The 26,654-nt window shown below is 41.6% G+C and overlaps 1 protein-coding gene across 1 annotated transcript in view; it reads right to left on the reverse strand.

The window, feature by feature from the left end:
* Positions 1 to 535: 535 nt before the first annotated feature.
* The window catches only part of mmp23ba (matrix metallopeptidase 23ba), a 28,735-nt gene continuing 2,616 nt past the window's right edge, over positions 536 to 26,654 (reverse strand). Inside the window, exons 2-8 of the mRNA XM_078557744.1 lie at positions 23,017 to 23,144; positions 14,078 to 14,214; positions 13,372 to 13,539; positions 12,079 to 12,243; positions 8,247 to 8,357; positions 6,685 to 6,811; positions 536 to 909 (exon numbers count right to left, since the gene is read on the reverse strand). Coding sequence (XP_078413870.1) covers positions 735 to 909; positions 6,685 to 6,811; positions 8,247 to 8,357; positions 12,079 to 12,243; positions 13,372 to 13,539; positions 14,078 to 14,214; positions 23,017 to 23,144 — 1,011 coding nt within the window. The 3' untranslated portion in view covers positions 536 to 734. The remainder of the gene's footprint in view (positions 910 to 6,684; positions 6,812 to 8,246; positions 8,358 to 12,078; positions 12,244 to 13,371; positions 13,540 to 14,077; positions 14,215 to 23,016; positions 23,145 to 26,654) is intronic.

A 26,654-nucleotide genomic window follows, 5' to 3' on the forward strand; every position in this document is an offset into this window, starting at 1 on the left:
ATGCAGTTGAACAAACTACAAAACCTGCTGTCTATAAGTTCAGTGAAAGAATGCAAAATTTAGGATTCCTGGACAAGGCTGTAATATAATGGGGGCAGCTGTGACTGGGAGAAAAAGAAGCCACAATCAAGGTCTTGTTAACCCTAATATGATAATGATCAAATCTCAATGGCTCAGGAGCTAATACATCACAAGAGGTTGCTATGATAGTTAGACATCTAGCTAGTTTGAAGTTTGATTCCTGGTCTATGTTGGGGAGGAGTATTCATGTGTTAGGCAGATGAAAAATTAAAGACCCAGTGATGTGTAGTGTGCATGAGGTGGGAAGGTTTGGTTGTGATGGCCTTACTACTAGATCATAAAAACGCTCCCCCCCTCACTCAAATATTTTATACATCCCTCTTTTTGGGTAGACAGCAATTGGGACTTAAAGCACTCTGGGCAAACCCACATAAATCTGCTCAAATCCCTGGCCTTTTGTGAAAAAAAAACAAGACATCAAATATTCTTTAAAAATATAGCCTTCAGTTCAACATTTTGACACACTGGTCAGTCAGATTTAATGTATTTTTAAAGATCACTGTACAAACATCCAAACCAAAAAACAGAAAATTTCACATCTACAAACAGTGCACTGAATACACATCACCATACAGACACTGGTTTGTTTTTTATAAAAATGCAATAAATTGACTGGCAAATTATTACAGACGACATTTATTTAAAGAGTTTCTTTATTCTTTAACACTCAGCTGCCAAGAGTATTTTGTAAGGATTTTGCCTTTTTTCTTCACTAGGCAAGTGTAGGTTCCTTCATTGATTGCATTGGCAATGATGCTGAGCTTACTACCCATCATGGCGATGTAACCAGGATATGAAAACTCTAATAGTTCACCATCTTTATACCACCTGAAAATGAATTTATACTTATGAATCTGTGATGTCAAAAGGAGTCAATCAACAAGATACACCAATAGACTATCCCAAATTTCACAAGACTCTATTGGATGAGGGGGCCCCGGCTACCCTCTCAGGTGGACATAAAAGATCCTATGGCACCACTCAAAGAGAACAGAGGATTAATAAAACTGATGGGAGGACATCTGAAATTTCACAGGCACCAACTCAGTTTGGTGATACCAAATGTAGTTATTTAGGAATTTACCAATGTATTATTGCTAATTACATTGAATGTATAGCACAGAAAAAGGCCATTTGGCCCAATATGCAGATGTATAGAAATCCTTGCAGCTAAATGAGTATTAGCAAGTATTTATTTAAACTTAAGGTAATTAAATAGCTTTGATGTAGAAAATGAATTGCTATAAAAGGTAACAATCTTCAATGAGGTATGAATGTACACATAAAACATCTTTGACTAGACCACTGAATAAACAGCATTGTTAGAGCAGAAAGTCAATTAAAAAGCAAGAGTTAAGTGATGTAAATATCAGATGTAATTGTTGTAATTTTGAATCTCAACAACGAATAATAGTAGCTGTGTGCGAAATTATAAGGGGTCATGATGAACAGGACATCGGTTATCTTTCCAGACTTCCACTTAGAGCTACTTACAAATTCAGAACCTCTTGTGGTTCTGAGTGTCAGCAGTGATAAAAGTGCTGAGGCTATAATGACCAACTGGCTTTACGCTTTCAATTTGGCTATTACAAAAAGCAATTCCCCATCCACACAGCCTCTGCTAGCTAGGGCGATTCACACTATTCCAGAAGCATCCATTGCACTCTGCTACCAAAGCTGCTTCTTCACATCTGCCCGCACAGTCACTGTATTTGAACATAGAGGAGCCTGCCCAGGACTCCACATACAAACATGCAATGGCAGGTGTCAGTCTTTAAGAACAGGATGCCTGGCTCATTTGTCGCTCTGCCACACAGGATTACTTAGGTGAAATATAAGCTGCTTATATTTTTACTTAGTTCTGTTGAAGAGTCATACGGACTCGAAACGTTAACTGTGTTCCTCTCCGCAGATGCTGCCAGACCTGCTGAGTTTTTCCAGGTATTTTTATTTTTGTTTTGAATTTCCAGCATCCGCAGTTTTTTTGCTTTTACATAATATGCTACTTGCATGCCTAGCCAGCAAACAGACTCTTGAGAAACCACAAACGTTATTTGTCCTGGCTTACATCCGAAAGAGTTATACAAGCTGAGCTGAAGGCGTGAGCTGTATGAAAATCTTCTTCAAGATCCCTTTAATTTCTGGGTCTCTGGTTCTGTCAGTTCTCAGGTCATCTAAACTCATGTCAGTGGTAAAACAGACTTCAGCCTGTCCAAAACTCTTAAATATGTCACCAAACAAAGACTGGATTGCAGGAGAACTTCTGGATCTTGTTCAGATTTGAATGATACAATTATTTCAGAAATAAAAGAAGATTTAAGAAAGAAAGAATTTGTATTTCGATAGTGTCTTTCACAGCCTCAGGATATCCCAAACTGCTTTAAAACCAGATTGTTTATTAGATATAATAGGCGGTGGCCTAGTGATATTGTCACTGGACTAGTATTCCAAAGGCCCAGGGTAATTATTGCTCTGGGAACCCAGGTTCGAATCCCACCACAGCAGATGGTGAAACTTGAATTCAATAGAAGTCTGATGACCATGAAACCATTGTCGATTGTTGTAAAAACCCATCTGGTTCACTAATGCCCCTTTAGGGAAGGAAGTTTACCTGGTTTGGCCTACACGTGACTCTAGACCCACAGCAATGTGGTTGACTCTTAAATGCCCTCTGAACAAGGGCAATTAGGTAGGGATGGGCAATAAATGCTGGCCTAGCCAGCGATGCCTGTATCCCATGAATGAATAATAAAAAAAAGCAAAGGGCTGCCCTCTTTGGCCATGCCTCAGCTATTGAGGTTAATTCTCCAGTATTTCAACAGTACAAAAGCCTCTGTTAATCATCCATGATTAAAGATATGATGGTGCAACTACTGCAAAGAATTCTGATGAGCAAGGCATCTGGTTCCTGAGGATTTGTTAATGCCTCGACCATGTGCAATTTAATCATCATCTAAATCAAACCACTTGTAAACTGATTCATTCCTACATCAATCGATGCAGACCAGTTGCATAGACAATTCATTTCCAGGGGCAATATTCTAGTTCCATGAAGAACATGAATAATTTAGATGCTGAGCAGGTACTTAAATTAGATTCAACTGAGAGTAGAAAAATCAAAGCACATGGGATACAGATTTAACAGATCCTAAACCAATGGAAACCAGTAATATTTTCCCACTGAGTAGTGGGCATGTGTACAAGTAATTAATGCCACGCTGGTTAAATCCTTTTAAAAAGTGGTGGATTAAACACTGACCCAGGTTTTAAATTTACCCCAGACAAAGTCCCCTTGCTGATAAATCCTCAGCAAAATTAATCTCAAGCCAACTCCTAGCGAGTATGTGCCTAAAGGAGTGAAACTGCGCCTGATAATTGGCAGTAAATTTGTAATCTCACATGGAAAGACCATAAAGATAAAAAAAACATAACTAGCTGGAAAAACTCAGCAGGTCTGTCAGCATCTGCGGAGAGGAACACAGTTAACGTTTCGAGTCCGTATGACTCTTCATCAGAACTGAGGAAATATAGAAATGTGGTGAAATATAAGCTGGTTGAGGGGGATGGGACAGATAGAGTTGGACAGATAGGTGGAAGCAAAGAAGAGATTGCCAAAGATGTCACAGACAAAAGGACAAAGGTGTTGACGGTGATATTAGCTAAGGAATGTGCTAATGGTGACATTAAGGGTGGAAAGCAGGATGAGCAAGGTACAGATAGCCCTAGTGGGGGTGGGGTGGGGGAAGGGAACGAAATAGGCTAAAAGGTGGAGATGAAACAATGGATGGAAATAAATTTAAAAATAATGGAAATAGGTGGGAAAAGAAAAATATATTAAAATATATAAATTATTGGAAAAAGGGGGATCGGAAAGGGGGTGGGGATGGAGGAGAGAGTTCATGATCTGAAGTTGTTGAACTCAATGTTAAGTCTGGAAGGCTGTAAAGTGCCTAATCGGAAGATGAGGTGCTGTTCCTCCAGTTTGCATTGAGCTTCACTGGAGCATTGCAGCAGGCCAAGGATGGACATGTGGGCATGAGAGCAGGGTGGAGTGTTGAAATGGCAAGCGACAGGGAGGTTTGGGTCATGCTTGCAGACAGACCGCAGGTGTTCTGCAAAGCGGTCACCCAGTCTGCGTTTGGTCTCTCCAATGTAGAGGAGACTGTACTTGGAGCAGCGAATGCAGTAGACTAAGCTGAGGGAAGTGCAAGTGAAATGCTGCTTCACTTGAAAGGAGTGTTTGGGTCCTTGGACTGTGAGGAGGGGGGAAGTAAAGGGGCAGGTGTTGCACGTTCTGTGGTTGCATGGGAAGGTGCCGTGGGAGGGGGTTGAGGTGTAGGGGGTGATGGAGGAGTGGACCAGGGTGTCCCAGAGGGAACGATCCCTGCGGAATGCCGCCGCAGGGGTGAAGGGAAGATGTGTTTGGTGGTGGCATCATGCTGGAGTTGGCGGAAATGGCGGAGGATGATTCTTTGAATGCGGAGGCTGGCGGGGTGATAAGTGAGGACAAGGGGGACCCTATCATGTTTCTGGGAGGGAGAGGAAGGTGTGAGGGCGGATGCGCGGGAGATTGGCCGGACATGGTTGAGGGCCCTGTCAACGACCGTGGGTGGAAAACCACGGTTAAGGAAGATGGAAGACATGTCAGAGGAACTGTTTTTGAAAGTGGCACCATCAGAACAGATGCGATGGAGGTGAAGGAACTGAGAGAATGGGATGGAGTCCTTACAGGAAGCGGGGTGTGAGGAGCTGTAGTCGAGGTAGCTGTGGGAGTCGGTAAGCTTGTAATGGATATTGGTGGACAGTCTATCATCAGAAATTGAGACAGAGAGGTGTCAAGGAAGGGAAGGGAAGTGTCAGAGATGGACCATGTGAAAATGATGGAGGGGTGGAAACTGGAAGCAAAATTAATAAATTTTTCCAGGTCCAGACGAGAGCATGAAGCAGCACCAAAGCAGTCATCGATGTACCGGAGAAAGAGTTGTGGGAGGGGGCCGGAGTAGGACTGGAGCAAGGAATGTTCCACATACCCCATAAAGAGACAGGCGTAACTGGGGCCCATGTGGGTACCAATAGCCACACCCTTTATTTGGAGGAAGTGAGAGGAGTTAAAGGAGAAATTGTTCAGTGAGAGAACAAGTTCAGCCAGACGGAGGAGAGTAGTGGTGGATGGGGATTGTTTGGGTCTCTGTTCGAGGAAGAAGCTAAGGGCCCTCAGACCATCCCGGTGGGGGATGGAGGTGTAGAGGGATTGGATGTCCATGGTGAAGAGGAGGCGGTTGGGGCCAGGGAACGGGAATTGTTGATATGATGTAGGGCGTCAGGAATCGCGGATGTAGGTGGGAAGAGACTGGACAAGGGGAGAGAGAATGGAGTCATATAGCAAGAAATGAGTTCCGTGGGGCAGGAACAGGCTGACATGATCGGTCTGCCGGGACAGTCCTGTTTGTGGATTTTGGGTAGGAGGTAGAAGCGGGCTGTCTGAGGCTGGGAGACTATGAGGTTGGAAGCTGTGGAAGGAAGATCTCCAGAGGAGATGAGGTCAGTGACAGTCCTGGAAACAATGGCTTGATGTTCAGTGGTGGGGTCATGGTCCAGGGGGAGGTAGGAGGAAGTGTCTGTGAGTTGACGCTCAGCCTCTGCGAGGTAGAAGTCAGTGCACCAGACAACAACAGCACCACCCTTGTCAGCGGGTTTGATGACAATGTTGGGGTTGGACCTGAGAGAACGGAGTGCAGTAAGTTCAGAGAGAGACAGATTAGAATGGGTGAGAGGAGCAGAGAAATTGAGACGGCTAATGTCACGCCGACAGTTCTCAATGAAAAGATCAAGAGAAGGTAAGAATCCAGAGGGAGGGGTCCAGGTGGAGGGAGAATATTGGAGGTGGGTAAAAGGATCTGTTGAACGGGGAGAGGACTCCTGCCTAAAGAAGTGAGCACGGAGACGAAGACGGTGGAAGAAGAGTTCAGCATCGTGCCGAGCCCGAAATTCATTGAGATGAGGGCGTAAGGGTATGAAACTGAGTCCTTTGCTGAGCACTGAACGTTCAGCATCGGAGAGGGGAAGGTCAGGGGGTATAGTGAATACACGGCCGGGGCTGGGATTGGAAGACGGGGTGGGGACAGAGGGACGGGCAGGGGTGTAGGGTCCTGGGTGGGTGTTGGTGTCGATGAGTTGTTGGAGCTTGCGTTCCTTTGCACCTGAAAGAAAGACACAAAGTTTCTTGTTGAGGCATCGGATGAGATGAAGAATAAAATGAAACTGGGGGCAAGGTCAGCTTAGAGATAGGGTGAGTCGATGCTGCTGGAGGGAGAGGGCGAGTGTGTTCATATGGCGGCGCATGGCACTGAGTGGATCTCAGGATGTGACAAGGATCCATAAAGATAGTCCTGCAACCATGTTCCACTGGTTTATATGGAGGTGCTATCCTCAGGTTGGGGTGAAAATACATTACAGGTGCAAAGAAAAGGGAACTTTATATTCAGTAATTATACCAGATTGGTTGATGCTCATACTAGCTGCTCAAAATGGAAATGAATCACATAAAATATGAAGTTATTGAATGTATTCAGAAGTATGGATCATTTAAAAAACATTACTTACTGCAATATCCCTTTCTTATGAGCAACCTTTCGTCCACACTGAATTGTAACATTCCGTCCTTTGGAAACTCGCCTAACTTTAGTCCTGGGAGGTACAGGCGTTGGTGCATTGGTTGGGATGGGAGGATCTGCAGAGCAACATATTTTCACATTTAAATCATTATTCACCACTTTCAATTCCAATTTTAGGCTGGTGTATTTTTGAGCAATGAAAACCAAGAGAATAATTACTTCAGAGATGGGAGTTCCAAGTCCTAGTGTTGTCTCGAATCTACAGTGGATGGGGCTTGTGATGAATTTTGCAAATCCTTGGCTAAGTTATAAAGCAAAGTCTTGAACAGTACAAGGGAAACAGACTGTGTACATGTGTCTTCCAGGAAGCTGCTGAAACTCATCCATGCTTTTGTTGCCTCCCTCATTCCACCCTCCATCCAAGATGCATCTCCCTGTGTCCTTACTGACCCCAAGTCCCACTGACCCCTGCATTCGCTGACCTGCACTGGCTCCCAGTTAAGCAACATCTCAATTTTAAAATTCTCATTTTTGTTTCCAATTCCCTCCACCTCCCCTCCCTGTCTCTGCAATCTCCTCCAGTGCTACAAACCTTTGCAATATCTGTACTCATCTACCTCTGGCCTCATGAGGATGGCTGATTTTAATCGCTGCATCATTGGTGCCAACACCTTGGCAGCCGCCAAGGCCCTGGGCTCTGGAATTCACTCCCTGTGCTTCACTACTTCTCTAGCACTCTTTCCTGCTTTAAGACGCTCCTTAAGTCCATTTGATCAAGCTTTTGGTCATCTGTCCTAATATCTCTTTATGTGGTTCAGTGTCAAGCTTTGCTTTATAACCCTCCTGCGAAACACCTTGGGCTTTTTTTTTACATTAAAGGTGCTCCACAAATAAAAGTTGTTGTTGAACAACCATTGTGTTTTCAATAACAGGGAGAGCATGTGACTGTCAATTTTCTGGGCTTATTTGTAGCGATACCCCAAACCCAGCCGTTCTACTAAGAATGTTGCCATAATATTGCACACTTCCACTTCAGAATTTAAGCTTCAATTCAAAGAGATAATGTAACCACTGTGTCTGTTTTAATTGCAGAAAATGCTCAGAGGGTTGTCTTATTTCAACATTTAATGACAAAATTCTGGCCCGAATTATTTAGTAAGGAGGAGATGAATGGAAGTTTTCTATCTTCAGAAAACAGTGAAAGGCTGCTAATAGCCACCTGCATATACACGTGGAATGCTTTATAACTGTGGTGAAGTCAGCAAGATAGATACAATGCACAACAACCTTTACTGGAAAATGGTTCCTTTATTACTAATTATTAGATCTTTATCTGCACAGAAATCAGTTGTTGATATGGAACTTGAGAGTTCACGATCAGAAAAGAGTTGATCATGCGCAGTAAATGGATAATTATTTTATGGTGCCCAATGTCATAACCTTGAGTTGAAAAAAGCACAAATCTGCAATAACTGTGACTACATTGAGCATAGATTAAAAACCCAAAGAGGGAAAGAGCTGGTGCGTGAATGGCAAAGGATGCGATTGTACCTATGCAGAAGTCACAGCTAAATGGGCAATGCTTCTTCATTAAAGTGTGATGTTTTCCACAGAAACCCTTGAGGGCCCAGGAAGGACATTCATCAAGTCTGTCCAGGCAACCTTAAAATGAAGGAATACGTTGGGTTAGCGATTATACTTTTAACTACTAAACCATGCCCACCTTTGTAAAATCACTCCCCTTATGATTTATCATAGGTTAATTTGCTTATTTTCTTTCCTTCCTCTCGATCAGGAAATTCCCAATGTCTCCTGAGCAGTGTGTGGATATAACAAGCTGTGCCATAGATAATATTTTATAAAACATGGAAGTAGGTTAGATAGAATAGGTTGATAATGTGATAATTTGATATTTAATAACTGGAACATGGGTGATGTTTTTTCAATTGGCATACTCAGAATTATTTAAAAATGTTACTTTTCGTAGGAAAAAAAAAACAGAAGCTTACAACACAAATTCCATCTTTAGATCACTTACATAGAACGCACAGCACAGAAATTGGTCATTTGGTCCAACAGGCCCAAGCTGGTTACAATGCTCTATACAAACCTCCTACCATCTCTCTTCACCTAACTACTGCTGTCCAGTTGGGTGGTATTGCTCTCACATGATTCCATTCTTATCAATCTAATCATAGCCAAAAGATCCATCCTTGGCCCCCTCCTATTTCTGCTCTACATGCTGCTTCTTGGTGACATCACCCCAAGGCACAGTGTTAATTTTCACTTTAAGCTGATGACACTCAGCTCCACTTCACCACCATCTCTAGACTCCTCCATTGTTGCTAAATTATCAGACTGCTATCTGACATCCAGCACTGGTCAAGCAGAAATTTCCTCCAATTAAATATCGGGAAGACTGAAGCCATTGTTTTTGGTCCCTGCTCCAAACTCTGTTCCCTACCAACTCGTTCCCTACCGACTCCATCCCTCTCCCTGGCAACAGTCTGAGATTAAGCCAGTCTGTTTGCAACTTTGACATCATAGATCCTGAGATGAGCTTCCAACCTCATATTCGTGTCATCTTAAGACTGCCTATTTCACCTCCGTAACATCGCTCGACTTCGCCCCGCCTCAGCTCTTCCGCTGCTGAAACCCTCACACATGCCTTTCTTACCTCCAAACTCGACTATTCCAATGCATTCTTAGCTGGTCTCCCACATTGTACCACCACCAACCCACCCCCCCACCCCCGGAAATTTGAGATCATCCAGAACTCTGTTGCCCATGGCTTAACTTGCAAAAAGTCCCATTCCCCTCTCAGCCTTGTACTTGCTGACCTACATTAGCCCCAGGTCCAGCAACACTTAATTTTACAACTGTCACCTTTGTTTTCACATCCCTCCATGGCCCTCCCCACCCCATCTCTATAATCTCCCCCCACAACCCTCTGGGATACCTGTGCTCCTCTGATTCAAGCCTCTTGTGCATTTCCAACCATAAATATTCCACCATTGGTGACCATGCCTTCAGCTGCCTAGGCCCCAAGCTCTGGAATTCCCTCCCTCCACCTCTCCATCTTTCTACCCCATTTTCTTCCTTTAAGACGCTCCTTAAAACCCATCTCTTTGACCAAGCTTTTGGTCATCTGACCTAACATCACCTTGTGGAGCTCAGTGTCATACTTTGTTTTATAATGCTCCTCTGAGCGCTTTGGGATATTTCATTACATTAATGGTGCTAAGTTACTGTTGTTGTAATCCTATTGTAAAAGCCTTTCATTCTTTTCTCCCCGTGTGCTTATGTACTTGTGCTATTTCCCCTCAACTACTTGTGGTAGCGAGTTCCACTCTCAGGGTAAAGAAGTTTCTCTCGAATCTATTATTGGATTTATTAGTGATTATCATATTTTGTGTCAATTTTGGGAGCACTGAAGATGCCCAGTATAGTGCACTGTTACACAGGCTTAGTTAAGGTAAGTCAGATAAACCACTCCATCACCACAAGGGTACCAATTGTGCTGTTAAGCTGCACAAACCAACGAAAGTCTATGAGGCTAAGAGCGCACTGAAGCTGTGGGTGGATATGCGGAGATCTTTAGTACTCCCAAAGCTCGAGCTTTAACACTGCAGTAAACTGTATCTTTGCTCCTTTGAGACTGCAACTGTTGTGAGCACCGAATCCTAGATTTTATCCACTGAGGCGTAATTTTCCTTACTTCAGTTGAAAATGCAGCAGATGGAACCAATTTAATAACTGTTACAAAAGTATAATAATTTTCATAATATTTTTCTGGTTCATTGTAAAGTAGGTTTATGGGTGTGAGTGTAGATGGTTCTGTCTGTGTGGTTTAATTGCATTTGGAGTCAGGTAGACTGCAAGCTTGAAATTATCAAAAGAAGCTAGGTGTAGAAATGTGCTTGAAATGCTAATGAGTAAACATGGATGCTGTCTTAGCATGTAAGGTGTGATGGGAACTTGCATTTTTAGATAAGTGAAGGGATTGTGGATTTCAAAGGGATGTTAGTATGTTTACAGCTAGCCAGATAAGCAAGGCTAAGCAGTGTGTTTATTTTTCCCAAATGTTACTGACAATATTGGCAACATGAAAGTTTTTCTATTTTGGGAAAGGTACAGTTCCAAAGATATATGGAACAATGGAATTTACATATTAAAGAGAGAGAAACATGTATAAAAGAGAATGAAAGGCTATGTTGGGGGGCCATGTAAGATCTAACAGAGGTGTGTGAAACAGCCTTGAAGAAGCCTCCAGCCATTTGTGCATAAGTCTGTTGTGTCCAGTAACTAAAGTTGGAGAAAGCCATTTGGAATTCCACTGTCAATTGGGTATTGTGTTGACTTGCTGGTTTTTTAAAAATCTAAAATCTATTTTGGACTGTTGCCTTAAAGATGTGTGTAACTGGGAGTCGGGTCAATTAGGAATTTTAGGAATTATTATAGTATTAAGTAATTGTAGTCTTGTGTATGTGCTTGAAATCTTTTATTTTGTTAATAAATACTTTAGTTTAATGTCTAAAAGTCTTAGTGGATTCATTTCTTCTGAATTCAGTGCACCCATCTTCTCATAATAAATAAAAATTGCAAAACCGTTGTGATAGTGTGACCAAGTTTCCCTGGTGGATTTGGTTCACCTGGCACACATCATCTGCCACGTCATAACAACTGGAAGACTCAACTGCAGATTAACTTCACATTTTCACTCAGCTTTTCCATCATTGCAGAGTTTACTATCTTAATTTTGCTAAAAAAAATTCAATGTAAATACCAGCCATTGTTCAATCTCATGTGGCTATATGCCACTTGTCCTTTAAGAAGTTGGACAGCGTGGAGGTCGTTTGACTAATGTTAGTTAACGTTAAAAGTGCCGAATTTGTGTGTATGATCTGAAATGACTTTGGAAAAATGGCTGTTAAATATTTCCAGTACATTATTAGTGACTTTCAAATTCCCTGTTGTTTAATTTGTTGTCCAGTAATGAAAGACTCAAGTTAATCCCCAACAAGCCTTCAACACCAGGATTCTTCTTCTGCACTTGGGATGCCAGTGACCACAGTATGAGGGGTTGGGGTTGGGGTTTGGAGGTGGAGGTCTCATAACAGCAGCAGGTTTCACCTGAATAGAATAATTGGGTAATGGGAGATGTGAAAACATGCTTGCTATGATTTATATGCAAATTTTTTACTACTTTCCCTCAGTGAAGTGCATGGCCTCCATTTCTATTTCTCTGACATTGCGGATAAGATGGCAAACTCACTATGTGGGAGCCAGGACTGTAAATGTGTGTCAAACCAGTACATGATACGGCCATTGTTCACATCGTTACTTTTATAGGTGAGGAAAGTGCCACAACATTAAGACTTACCATACAGCCTCCAAATCCCCCACATATCGTCCCGAGTGATTTTATCTTTTCGTGTTAGTGTAGCATTTTTGTGCATAAGTGAATTTGAGTTCAGTGAGTGCATTAGTCCAAGGCTGTGTCCAATCTCATGGGCTGCAATGTGCACCAGGTCAGTGAGCCAGACCACTGCAATAGAGGTAAGTCATAATCAGAATCATAGTTATAAAATAAAATTGACGTCTATTTTGGAATCTTGAAAATTTATCACACAAATTTTACATGACAAACAACGAGAACCACCGAGAAATAGGAGACTTACTCCCAGATTCTGTTCTTCAGGTTTAGTTCTTAAAGTGAGTTTTATGTTAACAAACCAGTTTCCAGCTGGAATTATTCAAAATCAATCAAGAGCAGGAACCCTGGCTGCTATTTTCCCTCCCTCAGACTAGGATTGCTGTGGTTAAATATTTTTTTAAGCACCTTGATTGCCAATTTAGCTGAGATCAGCTTACTCCGGACAAACCAAGGGTTGATCCTCGGACTACTCTGGTCTCGTTCAGTTCTTCATTTAGCCATTGAGACAGCCAAGTTTCCTAGAATTCCAATTTCAGCAAAAAGACTAATCTGAGCTGTTAGCAGCTTTTTGCGGTTTGGTATTCAGCTTATCCAGTAAAGTAAACAATCCCTCAACCACAGAGACCAGCGGCTTCTCAAGGGTGTTCGCTTTTGGAAACTGACAGTAAAATTATAAGAAGGAATTTTCAGTATAAATCTCATGCTCATTTTTAAATTTGGTGGGACACCTTTCAATACGTAGGCTGTGTTCACTTTCGTAATGAAGTAACTGAAGTTCTGATAAAGAAACAAAAATACCTGGAAAAACCCAGCAGGTCTGGCAGCATCTGCAAAGAGGAACACAGATAACGTTTCGAGTCCGAATGACCCTTTAACAGAACTAAGTAAAAATAGAAGAGAGGTGAAATATAAGCTGGTTTTGGTGGGGGGGGGGAACAAGAAGAGCTGGATAGAGGGCCAGTGATAGGTGCAAATAACCAAAAGATGTCACAGACAAAAGGACAAAGAGGTGTTGAAGGTGGTGATATTATCTAAAGAATGTGCTAATTAAGGGTAGAAAGCAGGACAAGCAAGGAAGTTCTGGTACATGTACCAGACAGAGTGTATATTTTGACTTCTTAAAACAGAATAAAAGTTGTAATTGATTCAAGTATGTAATTAGCAGAATAAGGGAGAACGGATGGACAATATTTCAGTACTTTTCACTTTTGTTCACACAATAATTTTAAAAACACATACCCTTCCTCCAACTGAAGTAAGTTTTACCCAATATCCAATGTTCAAAATCATCAAAATGGATTTCTCCATGGGATGGAAAAAACGCATGTGCTAGTTCTCCAGTTATCCCATCAAAACAGGGATGAGAAGGAACTTCCCAGCAGTCGGTGTGATTTATGGAATAAAATCCTAGCAATGAGGAAGAAAAACAAATTATTAATGGATCCATATCCTTTTGATCCCATTGAAAAGGTTTCAAAGGGATCTCACGATCAAATGTGTCCCATCAAATTCTCTGAATCATATCCTGCTGTGTCCGGAAGTTGGACTTGCAACTTGGAATAAATGCTTAGATTTGGTTGCATTTTGCTACTAAATTCAGATCTTTTCATTTTTCCTCTCCAGTTTCAATGAATTGAATTTGGACCAGATGGCCAAGTCACTTCTGAACAACCCAATGTGAGCATTGCATCTTTAACAAAATAAAACAAGGCAAAATCAGACACTGTACAGTGAAGTCTGGGAAGGGGACAGGAGGCCTGGTCAAAGAGGGAAGCTTTGAGAAGGCTTTTGAAGGAGGAGGAGGAGGAGGAGATCAGGTTTGGTACCTTCAGAAGGGATTTGAACTGTGGTTAGTTTGTTTAGTTTATCAATTATCTCCTTCCTTTCTACCTTAAATGTCTTTATGTCTTTTTTGACACCAATAAATCTACTACCTCCAACTCACCTATTTTAATATCAGCACTGACATTTGCAGGAACTTCAGTGAAATTAAAAGGAGAAACTTCACTCCACATTTGAAAAGCATCTGCGATTCCCTTTTCTGTATCCTTTTCATTTAGGGTCTTTGGAAAGGACAGAATTCTGTGAATGGAAGCAACTTCATTCATGGTTGATATTACAAATAAAATGCACACAAAAGTCATGTACTATGTATAGTTTCACCACATATTCTCCTTTGAAAAACTGGGCAAGAGCTTTATGAGGTAGACTTTACCCATCACTTCCAATGCTGCACTTTGATCAGCCTGGCCGATGCCATGGTTTAAGCTGTGTGAATTGGACAATGACCTCCACTGCTTCCTTGGAATTGGAATGTCACTGTCTGGTGATTCAAAAGTAACAATTTGAACTTGTCAGCTTGTAGTTGGAGGTCAAATATTCAATGGTGAACTAACAGTATTGCCCCTTTTTTTCAGTTTGCTACAATACCATCTCAAATATCTCGCCAATGATGTTGGATACATAAGTGTAGTTTTAGGCTGTCTTTAGACCTCCAGGACTTTGGTATTGCCATCATTCTAAGTGAGCTAACACAGTAGAATTGGAGCTCTTCTCCCCTGTGAGAAAACACTCCCATCTACCAGGAGCCACTTCTTACAGATCAGCAGACAAGTGATAAATTAGCCTACAAGCATAATGAGCAGATTCAGACACCAGCCAGCACACATATGGGTAAACCTTTGTCAAGTCAAAAATAAGTACAGGATAGCAAATTATATTTTCTGAGTAGCATCTTCATTCTAATTATTCACATGATTTAAAAATGAAGGCTCTGTAGAGCGGGAAGGAAGTTTTAAGATTAAATTTTAGAAGGCTTATTTTGCATCAATTGCAGTCATACTGTAGCTCCTCCAAACCTCAAGAGAACAGCTTCGCGTTGCTTGCCAGACTAATGAATTAGATGGTGGTCTTCAGTTCACAGTTATTTTGCAATATTTGCTAGAACACATTATGAAAGCCATGCTGCATTGGCACAGAAGTTGCAACAAACTGGGCCATATAATTTATTTGAACTGAGTTCCTTGCACTATTCACACAGAAAACTTTGTAAGAATGCAAATGATTTAGAATCAAATTCTTTTATGCAACAGAATTAATTAGCTTTAACTAAAAACAACCAGTAAAAACAACTGGAGAATTTATTTGCAATCAGTTGAAGTAATTTTAATTTATATCATTATGCATTCCTCCACAAGATCACATTTACAGTTTCTTTTTAAGAAAACGTGGACAGATAACAAAGACTTTATAGTTTGTTTGACAGCGGGTTACAAACAAGCAGGCTTCTCAATGAATGATGGTATTATGTATAAAATATGCATTTCAGAACATCTAACTAAGAAGAGTACTGTGTCCCCCAAGTGCTGAGATAAAAAGGAATAACAAATCAGAGCAAGGCAGTAGGTAATTTATTACGATGCTCACTCCCATGTTTTTACAGTTACAGCTTGGTATTTTTGTCACAGTAGCTGAGTGGGTTATATTATTTAGAGGCCTGGACTAATGATCCAGAGACATGAGTTCAAATCTCACGGTTACTGGACATTTGATTTCAATTAATGAAATAGTCTGGAATAAAGAGTACTGGAATTCAGTAACAAGGTTCAAGAAACTGCCACATTGTCATAAAAATCCATCCGGTCCTTTAGGAAAGAAATCTGCCATCCTTACCTGGGTCTGGCAGATGTGTGGCTCCAGATCCATAGCAATATGGTTGAATCCTAACTGCCCGCTGAAATAACCTAGAAAGCCATTCAGTCGTTACCAAACTGCTAAATCTGCAGTGGTTCAAGAAGGCAGTTCATCACCATCTCCTCAAGAGCAGTTAGGGAATGGGTAATCAATGATGGCCTTGCCTGTGATGTCCGCATCCCAGGAATGAATTAAAAATAAAAGTTTTCTTTGCTAACACAGTGTTACTGGTCAACTGGACCAGGTGCGTGCACACAGAGAAGGCACGAAAGTGGAGTTGAGGCCACAATCAGATCAGCCATAATCTTATTGAATGACGGAGCAGGCTCAAGGGGGCTGACTGGCCTACTCCCCCTCCTTTTGATCTGATGTTGAGGTTCCTTGTGGAGGCAGAGGGAAATACTAAGATATTGTCACACACCCCCATTTGCCATTGGCAGTCAGGAGGGAGGCCACAATCTGCTTTCTCTTGCTCTCCAATGAATGAGGTCTCAATGGGAGAGGAATTTACAATAGATCAAAACAACTTGTATTTATGTAGCATTTTTAGCACAGTAAAACATCTCAAGGTGCTCCATAGGAGCATTATTAAACAACATTTGATACCAAGCCACATAAGGAGATATTAGGACAGATGACCCAAGGCTTGATCAGAGAGGCAGGTTTCAAGGAGGTCTTCAAGGAGGGAAGAGGTAGAGAGGTTTAGGGAAGGAATTCCTGAGTTTAGGGATTAGGCAACCTAAGGCTGTTAATGGTGGAGCGATGAAAATCAGGAATGCTCAAGAAGCCAGAGCAGAAAAGAGATCTCAGAGCTAGATAGCGCTAGATGAGATTACAGAGAAAGAGAGGTGCAGAGTCATGGAGGGATTTTAAAACAAGGATAAAAATGTTAAAATCAAGATGTTGTTTGACCGGGAACCAATGTTGGTCAGCCAGCACAGCGGATGATGGGTGAGTGGGACTTGCTGCTAATTAGAACAAAGGCAGCAGATATTTGGATGACCTCAAGTCAATGTGGGAGGTTAGCGAGGACCACATTGGAAAAGTCAAGTCTGTAGGTAACAAAGGCATGGATGAGGGTTTCAGCAGCAGATGAGTTGAGACAGGAGGTGAAGTCGGACGACGTCGGAGTCTTCGCAATCGCCTAAGTGACCAGGAGCTCATCTTGGGTTCAGATATGACACTAAGGTTGTGAACAGTCTGGTTCAGCTTTAGATAGTCATTGGTGTCTAAGGAACAGATTTTGTGACCAAAGGCAATGGCTTTGGTTTTCTCACCATTTAGTATTAAATAAAATAAAAACCGCTAATGTCAGTACTTTGGTTCTTTTTGCACTTATTGATAGAAGCTTTTATTAACTTACTAACATTTTACCCAGAGTCATTTTGTCACTTGCTTTGCTGATATTCTAGAGAGTGACACTCCAGAGAGTGACAGTGGAGAGTTAATAGCAGATAATAATGAAATGGCAGAAGAAATGAACAAATATTTTGCTTCTGTGTTCTCTATAGTGGATACAAAAAACATTCCAGTTATAGCTGTAAATCAGGAGGTGAACGGGAGAGAGGAACTTGGTGAAATTGAAATCACTAGGGAAACAATACTGAGCAAATTGATGGAGCTGTGGGCTGGCAAGTCTCCGGGTCCCAGTGGACTACACCCTAGGGTCTTAAAAGAGGTGACTAATGAGGTAGTCATTGCGCTAGTGTTAATTTTTCAAAATTCACTAGATTCTGGAAAGGTTCCATCAGATTGGAAAGTAGCAAATATAACCCCTCTGTTCAAGAAGGGAGGGAGGCAGAAAACAGGAAACTATAGGCCAGTTAGCTTGACGTCTGTCATGGGGAAGTTGCTAGAATTGATTATTAAGGAGGTTATAGCTGGGCACTAAGAGCTCAAGGCAATAGGGAGATCATGTTTAACCAATTTATTGGAGATTTTTGAAGGAGTAACATGCACAGTGGATAAAGGGGAGCCTGTAAACGTACTGTACTTGGATTTCCAGAAGGCATTTGATCAAAGATTATTACGGAAAATAAAAGTGCATGGTGTAGTGAGTAACATATTAGCACGGATAGAAGATTGGCTGGCTGGCAGAAAGTAGAGAGTATGCGTAAATGGGTGTTTTTCTGATTGGCAGAATGTGACAAGTGGAGCCCCACTGGGGTCTGTACTGGGGCCTCAAAAATTATGATTTACATCAGTGACTTAGATGAGGGGAGTGAAGACACGGCAGCTAAATTTGCAGATGACACAAAGATAAGAAAGTATGTTGTGAAGAGGTCATGAGGAGGTTGCAGATGGATATAAATAGGTTGAGTGAGTGGGCAAAGTTCTGGCAAATGGAGTTTAATGTGGGAAAATGTGAAGTTGTTCACTTTGGCAGGAAGAACAAAAAAACAGAGTATTACTTAAATGTAGAATGGCTGCATAATTCTGAAGTGCAGAGGGATCTAGGTGTTCTAGTACATGAGTCACAAAAAGTTAGTATGCAGGTACAGCAAGTCATTAAGAAGGCTAATGGAATGCTATCCTTTATTACTAGAGGGATTGAACATAAAAGTAAGGATGTTATGCTTCATTTATACAGGGCATTGGTGAGACCGCACCTCGAATACTATGGGCAGTTTTGGTCTCTTTATTTAGGGAAGGATGTAAATGCATTGGAGGTGGTTTAAAGGAGGTTTACTAGGTTGATACCTGGAATGATTGGGTTGTCTTATGAGGAAAGGGTTGGACAGACTGGGCTTGTTTCCACTGCAGTTTAAAAGAATGAGGGGTGATTTGATTGAAGTATACAAGATCCTGACCGGCCTTGACAAGGTAGATGTCAAAAGGATGTTTCCTCTTGTGGGTGAGTCCAGAACTAGGGGGCACTGTTTTAAAATTAGGGGTCACAGATGAGGAGAAATTTTTTCTCTCAGGGGGTTGTGCGACTTTGGAACTTTCTGCCTCAGAAGATGGTGGAGACGGGGTCATTGATTATTTTTAAGGCAGAGGTAGATTGATTCCCTTGCCTAACAAGAATCTAAGATTATCGGGGTTAGATGGGAATGTGGAAATCGAAACACAAGATCAGCCATGACCTTATTGAATGGTGGAGCAGGCTCGAGGGGCCGAATGGCCCACTCCTGTTCCTATTTCTTGTGTTTTTATGTAAAATTCACTGATGGTCTTGGGAGAAGGTGTGTCCTTGGTTTCCATTTACTTCATGTCTCCTAGGAAGACAAGACATAATAAAGCAATCCAACAACAGAAAAAGCGCAGCTAGAAACAGCAGGACAGAGAGCATGTACACACAGCTGGTACCTTCTTTTGCATTCACTGTTTATAATTTCAAACTTGTTTGGCAATTTGCTTTGTCCTCTGCACAGCCCAGGCCAAACTACTAAACTCACCCAACTGAGAAATCTGATGTACATACACCAATGGAGGTAAGGATCTGAAACTTGGTTTCCTAGTTAAGCCTAGGAATGTAACAGTGTGACTAGAAGCCACTAGGGAATATAAGCAACATTACTGGACAACTTGACTCTAAAAATCTTTGTGAACTAGTCCATGAAGTTCCAGAATAAGAAAACAACAAAAATCTGCAATGGCAACTTTGTCCCAGATAATATTCATGTATTTTTAATCAGCTTTATGTTTCTTTTAAACACATTAGCTCAGATATTTAAGTAGGAACATAACTGTTCTTTACGTCTATCACACTGCATCTAAGACTTGCTAAGGGAGAGTTTTGCCAAACCAAGAAATTTCTGGACCTTACATGAAAAGCAGAGCAGCTCCGTGTGGTAAACCATACAGTGCTGTAGACATCAGGAGTTATTTAGAGAAAATCTTTGAAAAGAGAACATAAAGTAATTTGCTACCCAAGATACAACTGAATGCTAACTCATCGTCCTGCTTGCATGTGGTATAAAAGGAAGCTTTTCTAAAACAATCAATTTCACATCAAAGGGAGTTCAGACTCAGACATCTCAAAAAGATAAAAATGCAGACAGACTATCAAGCTAAATAACTAATGGTTAAACTGTGTGCACAGTCTGAACTGCAGTTCACTGTCTCGACAGCATTTGAATCTCCTTGAAATTCAAAACAGTCCAAATTCTAATTTCCTCCAACTTTCTTTACTCCTTTCCTGAAGGCATTCATTCACGCTGGAGCATGGTTCCATGTGGTTTGGCAGGCATCCAGTACCTCACCCAAGCTGGCATTCTTCATACGACTGTGCTGGCACACTATGCCATCATAAGGCGACCACAGCTAAGCCCAATTCTGTACAATCCAAAATCCACTAAATGCACACTCCTCAGCAAAAATTAGCAGATGGTAATCAGACGTAGCTGATTTCTTCTTTTTTTTGAGTCCCCTGCAGCCAATTGTCGCGTAACACTGCCAGATCTCTACTTTCCTTTCATCCTGGCCTCTTGCAAATCCCCAGTTTAATTACTTCCCCACTGGTGACTCAGCTTTCAATTCTCTGGGCCCTAGGCTCTTTAGGTCATCTGTGCAAATATCTCCATATGTGGCTTGGTGTCAAATTTTGCTCAATAACCCTCCTGTAAAGTGTTTTGGGATGTTTTAGGGTGTTAAAGGTGCTAGTTATTGTTGTTGTCCCTACTACTGCCATTGGATTACTCAGACTGAAAACTGAACCTGGCATTGATTTTGTTAGCTCAATTCCAAACCAGGCTGTAACTTTAGTCACTAAGATGCTAACTTAGCTCCAACCTCAGTTCTTTAAAAAGCATCACAGTAAAATCAGTTTTGTTTTAATACTTTATCCTCTGACAAATTAATGAAATAAATAAGTTTAAACATTAGAGAGTGAGTGAAATGGTCAGAGTCTGATTTTATTCAGACAGGTTGCCCCATTAATCTCCCTATAGCTATTCTGCAACCTGCTCTTTGTGCTTCCATTCTAATATTAGTCTCTTCTGGAGCCACGACTCTACCCTTCACTTTCCCGTTCAAACCCCTCCCTCCCACACATCTTCCCTTCAAACCCCTCCCCCACATCTTCCCTTCAAACCCCTCCCCCACATATTCCCCCTCAAAACCCTCCCCCACATCTTCCCTTCAAACCCCTCCCCTACATATTCCCCCTCAAACCCCTCCCCCGCATCATCCCCTTCAAACCCCTCCCCCGCATCATCCCCTTCAAACCACTCTCTCCCCCAGATATTTCCCCTCAAACCTCTCCTCCACATCTTCCCTTCAAACCCCTCCCTCCCCCTCCCCAAAATATTCACCCTCAAATCTCTCCACTTCAAACCCCTCCCTGCCTCTCCCCCACAAACCCCTCCCCCACATTTTCTCCTTCAAAACCCTCCCTCACACGGACAGATAGCAATGGAATGGAATGGCTTTGAGAGGTCAGGTTATTTCTTTCTGTATTGCTGAGGTGGTAAAGCTTCATTCACAGTAACAGCTTTATCACCATCTGCTCACTGAAATAGGCCCACGACGTGGGGGGCATTTGTGGGGAAGGACATTGCTGAATGCTGACACTGGCCACAACCAGTGGCAAGGAGGTGATTCACAGCGAAAGCACAATGGATAAAAAATGAGGCAGTTACTTGTAATAATTCTCAGCTCCATTTGAAAAATATCAGTGCAGCCAACAAACCCAACATTCTGGTGCCGATTCCAGAGGTTTAAAGATGTATTTTATAACCAGGATCCTTGAATGCTTTCCTAAAGAAAGCAATGTCAGGGAAAACAAGCCAATGGTGTCTGAACCAAATGCTCTTTATTTAGTATGTATACTGGGTGAGGGTTTATAGTTTTGAGTTATTACTGTTTGGGGTTACCCATGTACGGTGTATGAGGTGCAATTATGGACTAATAGCAACAATGCAATACCTTATTAGATCCAGTTAGCAGGAAACTAAAAATAATCAGGACTGTCATTATAAATCTGATAATGTCTATTTTCTGATGCCATTAATAAGGATCAGCTGAAATAATATTAGTTCATTGGATGTGGATTTTGTGGATTTTCATGAACCGATGAATTTGCCACCAGCTGAGTGATGGTCAGGCAATAAACAGTCGAAAGCAGATTCAGTCAGCCCAGATACTTAAGATTTAGACAGTGGGAAGTATTCTGCTTCCATAAACTTCACCGCAGACAAGTCCAATTGAACCTTCTGCATGTTGTTAGTGAGCTAAAATGGTGTAACATTATTGACAGGACAGTCAGTGCATCTTTGCAATGCCGTAACTATGGAAGTTGTGGTTTGTGACTGTAGCAACTCTTTAATTCTCCCTCTCCAGGTGGCCTGGGGGATCTGAGGGGGCATGAAGGATACAGGGGGCAAAGAGATGGCATGGATGACCTGAGGGGGCATAGGCTGGCATGGGGGAATAAGTGGGGGAGGGGGTGACGTTCAGGGAGTCTTTCAACTGTTGGGAGCTGGGCTGCTGTATTCAGGAACCAAGACAGGCCTCCTAACTGGCCTGCTTCCACACCCATGCTCCTCTCACACTCCAGTACAGCTCACAAACTGCACTGCGAACCTGGACCTGATGTGAAAGACAGAAATGGTGTGTGAAGTGACACATGGATCAGGTGTGCAGTTTGCGAGCTGTAAAAACGTGCAGGTCGGGTTTCCTCCAAGTCCAGAGGAAGACTTGGCCCATAGTATTTCCCCAGCGGATGAGGTGAGTGAGTCACCTGCTGATCCTCTTGGTCAATTCCTAACCACCAAACCACACAACGTGAACAGAGATCTGCCAGTAAATTGACTCTCTCTCCTCAATCAAGGAAAGGGTAGGTTTGGGGGAAAATAAAAATTGCAGGTTTAAAGAGCGTTTTAGAATGGCTACTTGAGAATTATGGTAAATGGAAAATAATCTGCTAATTACTGAAAATATTCATGGAATAAATGAATATAGTTTTAGCTAGAAATACTGGGACTGAGGGTTAGCATAACTTCTGTCTTCAAAATGAGTATCAATAAGTAACCTAACAGTGTGTAATGTCAAATAATCTCACCACAGAGCAATTTGGAACTTAATTTCTCCTTACACTGCAATTCCATGCACACACATCCACATAAATCACACTCATGCCTGCAGAATCACAAAAGGGACATACATTCACTTTATGGCTTTCTCTGGATTCAGAACGTCACAGGAAAAAAAGATGCAGGACATTTATGTTCAATATCTCTTCATGCTTACTGGTAAGTTAGGTTGAAGTGATCCCATTTCAGCATCTGTGGAGTTAATGTGTACCTCTTCTTTCTCGCCTGATGTTGTACTGCGGAGCGAACATCAAACACCAGCAAGCTGGAAGGTGCAATATCTTCCTAAAAGAAAAAGCCATTGGTTGCTTACAGAATTTGACTATTGAGCACAATTCTTATAAAGCAGTCAGTATGGGGTCATCAGAGTGAAACACATATTATGTCATGCTAAGTAGGATCACAAATCTCTGTGAGGTTAATAGCCTCAATATGATTGGTGTTATGATGCGGCAGATGATGTGTGCCAGCGCATCGAATCCACAAGGGAAACTTGATCCTGCTATTACAATGGTTTTGCAATTTGTATTTATTTTGAGGTGCGTGCCCTGAATTCAGCAGTAATAAGTCCACCAAGGCTTCAGAGATTTTTAGAAAACTAAATTAAATATTTATTACAAAAGAAAAGATTTCAAGCACATACATAGGTCTACAAATGACTACAATAATTACTCCTAAAACCCTTAATTAATCTGGCTTCCAGTTACACCCCCGTTAAGGCAATGGTAAAAAAATAGATTTAAACAGATCCAGGCAAGCCAACACAATACCCTGGACAGCCGAATTCAAAGTGGTTTCTCCCAGCTTCGGTTTCTGTAGACAGCAGCTTAATGCACAAATACTGGAGACTTCTCATACTTCTGGTAGATCTTACAATGCCTTCCCTGACACATAGCCTCATTCTTCTTTATACATGTTTCTCCCTTTTAATGTAAACCCCATTGTTCCCATATGTCTTTGGAACTTTAACTTTCTCATAATATAATAATATGAAAAGATTATCAGCAGTGGTGTAGCCATTGTCAAATTGTCACTGGATTAGTAATCCAGAGACCCAGGGTAATGCTCTGGGGACCCGGGTTCAAATCCTGCCACAGCAGATGGTGGAATTTGAATTCAATAAAAATCTGGAATTAAAAGTCTAATAATGACCATGAAACCATTGTCAATTGTCGTAAAAACCCATCTGGTTCACTAATGTCCTTTAGGGAAGGGAATCTGCTGTCCTTACCTGGTCTGACCTACAAGTGATTCCAGGTTGACTCTTAAATGCCCTCTGAGGCATTTAAGGGTTGACGTCCACATCCCATGAATGAATATTAAAAATTTGGGAAAAATAAACACAGTGCTTGGCCTAGCTTCTCTGGCTAAGTGTAACATCCTACCATCTCTTTGAAATTCAAAAATTTGATTTATCTAAAAATGTCAAATTCTCCTCACCTTCTAAGACTTCAGCCATGTTTACGTATTTAGCATTTCAAACCGAGCTTCTTTTAATGAGTCAAAGCCTCCAGACCAGATGTCTCCAATTCAATTAAATCCCACACACACACACTCACACACAAACTATCTAAACATCACTATTAACCTACTTTTACAATAAATCGCAATAATATTATGAGAATCATTATACTTTCGTGACAGTAGAGAAGGGTACCAGGGATATGACAACCCACTAAACACTGTTAAGATGTACATGGCCCCCATGAACTGCGACTAGTGCAGAAGAAATTTCAAACTTTACCATTCTAGCACTAGAAAAAAGCAAAATATCCCATTGAACATTAAAACATTAACTGGTATTTTGGTGCAAGTCCACAGAGTATCGACATGGGGAGACCCGCTTTACCTAAGTCCTGACATATAGCCCAACAGTTACAGATTAATGGGGTATAACTGGTCCCTGTGTTGCCCTGGTGTGCAGTCTGTCACTCAGTTTCAGAGTACCTTAGGCCACACACTAACTGGAAAAATTGCACCAAGAAATGAAATACCCAAATTATTGAATTCATTGACATACTTCGTATAACTGAGTTTTCTCCCACCAACCACCTCCACCCACCCCACCCCAAGGACCTCTTCACTTTCACACAACCTGTTGCATGAAATGGGTTTGAAGGAATAAAAAGAAAGACCATTTTCTCAGCTTAATTCACAATAATTAGAACAATATGAATTATTTGAGGTTTAGACAAATGCCTCACTGGAAAACATAAATAGTGACCATTTGGATGGGGGAAATGACCCTGAATCTGCACAGTGTTTAATAATCAGCATTTGAGCTCTCAGGATGTGCTGAGTATTGCAGCCTTCTTTCTATATTCTATCATCTATTTTTAAGTCCTCAGTGTTGCTGTGCTACTTTTTCAGCTGGAATATTAGTAAGACAATGTGGACAAGGAGGGCATCGGGACAGATATCAAGTCATGCAGGAAATGTACACCCCATCTGGGATTGGGTTGAGTTTATTCAATTTTTCTTCCATAAAGAAGAGTTCTGTTTGGTAAAGCTCTTTATAGCCTTAGTAAAGGACTTGCATTTATATTGCATCTCACCTTCCAAATCCATGATCACTACCATCTAGAAGGACAAGGGCAGCAGATAGATGGGAGCACCACCACCTGGTAGTTCTCCAAGCCACTCACCATCCTGACTTGGAAATATATCACTGTTCCTTCACTGTCAAAATCTGGGTCAAAATTCTGGAACTCCCTCCCTAACATCACTGTGGGTGTACCTACGCATGGAATGCAGCAGTTCAAGAAGGCAGCTCACCACCACCTTCGCACGGGCAATTAGGGATGGGCAATAAATGCTGGCCTAGCCAGTGATGCCCACATTCATTGAATGAATTAAAAAAACCTGCCAATCTCAACTTTACAGCCAACGATGTGCTTTTTGAAGTGTAGTCACTGTTGTAATGTAGGGAAACGTGACAGCCAATTTGCGCACAACAATCTCCCACAAACAGCATATGACCAGATAATTTGTTTTAGTGACACTGATTCTTCTCCAATCACTACCATGGAATATTTTATGTTCACCTGAGGTGGCAGATGGGGCCTCAGTTTCACATCTCATCCAAAAGACACCACCTCCAACAGTGCAACACTCCCTCAGTACTGCACTGGGTTATGTGTTCAAGTCTCTGGAGTGGGGCTTGAACCCACAACCTTCTGAATTCAGAAGCAAGAGTGTTACCCACTCAGCCGAGGCTGGCACCTGCCAAGAACAGAAATAAAGTGCACAGTGAGTTAAAATGATGGCCATAGCTGTCTTATGTCACTGGACCTATCAGGCATCATATTTGCTGCCAAGAGATTTCAATAAAATCAAATTCCAATGGTTATAACAAGCATTTTTAACAACAAATAAATGTTCATTACAAATGACCTGAAACGAATGAGTGACAATTACAGCTAGGTGACACATCACACAACCACAACTGTACTTTAAGTTACAGATTGACTAGGATTTTACACCTGTCACTTTCTACGTATGTGGCCAAATCCAGTTACATATGAACACACGAACATACGGATTGAATTAGCGGGAGTAGGCCACTCCATCTTTCGAGACTGCTCCGCCATTCAATAAAATCATGGCTGATCTGATTGTAACATCAACTCCACATTCCCACCTACCCCTGATAACATTTCAACCCCTTGCTTATCAAGAATCTATCTAGCTCTGCCTTAAAAATATTCAAAATCTCTGCTTCTACTGCCTTTTGAGAAAGAGAGTTCTAAAGACTCATGATCCTCAAAGAAAAAAATCTCCCCTCATCTCCGTCTT

This window comes from Cetorhinus maximus, chromosome 15 (genome assembly GCF_964194155.1).
Source record: "Cetorhinus maximus chromosome 15, sCetMax3.hap1.1, whole genome shotgun sequence".
Taxonomy (NCBI): Eukaryota; Metazoa; Chordata; class Chondrichthyes; order Lamniformes; family Cetorhinidae; genus Cetorhinus; species Cetorhinus maximus.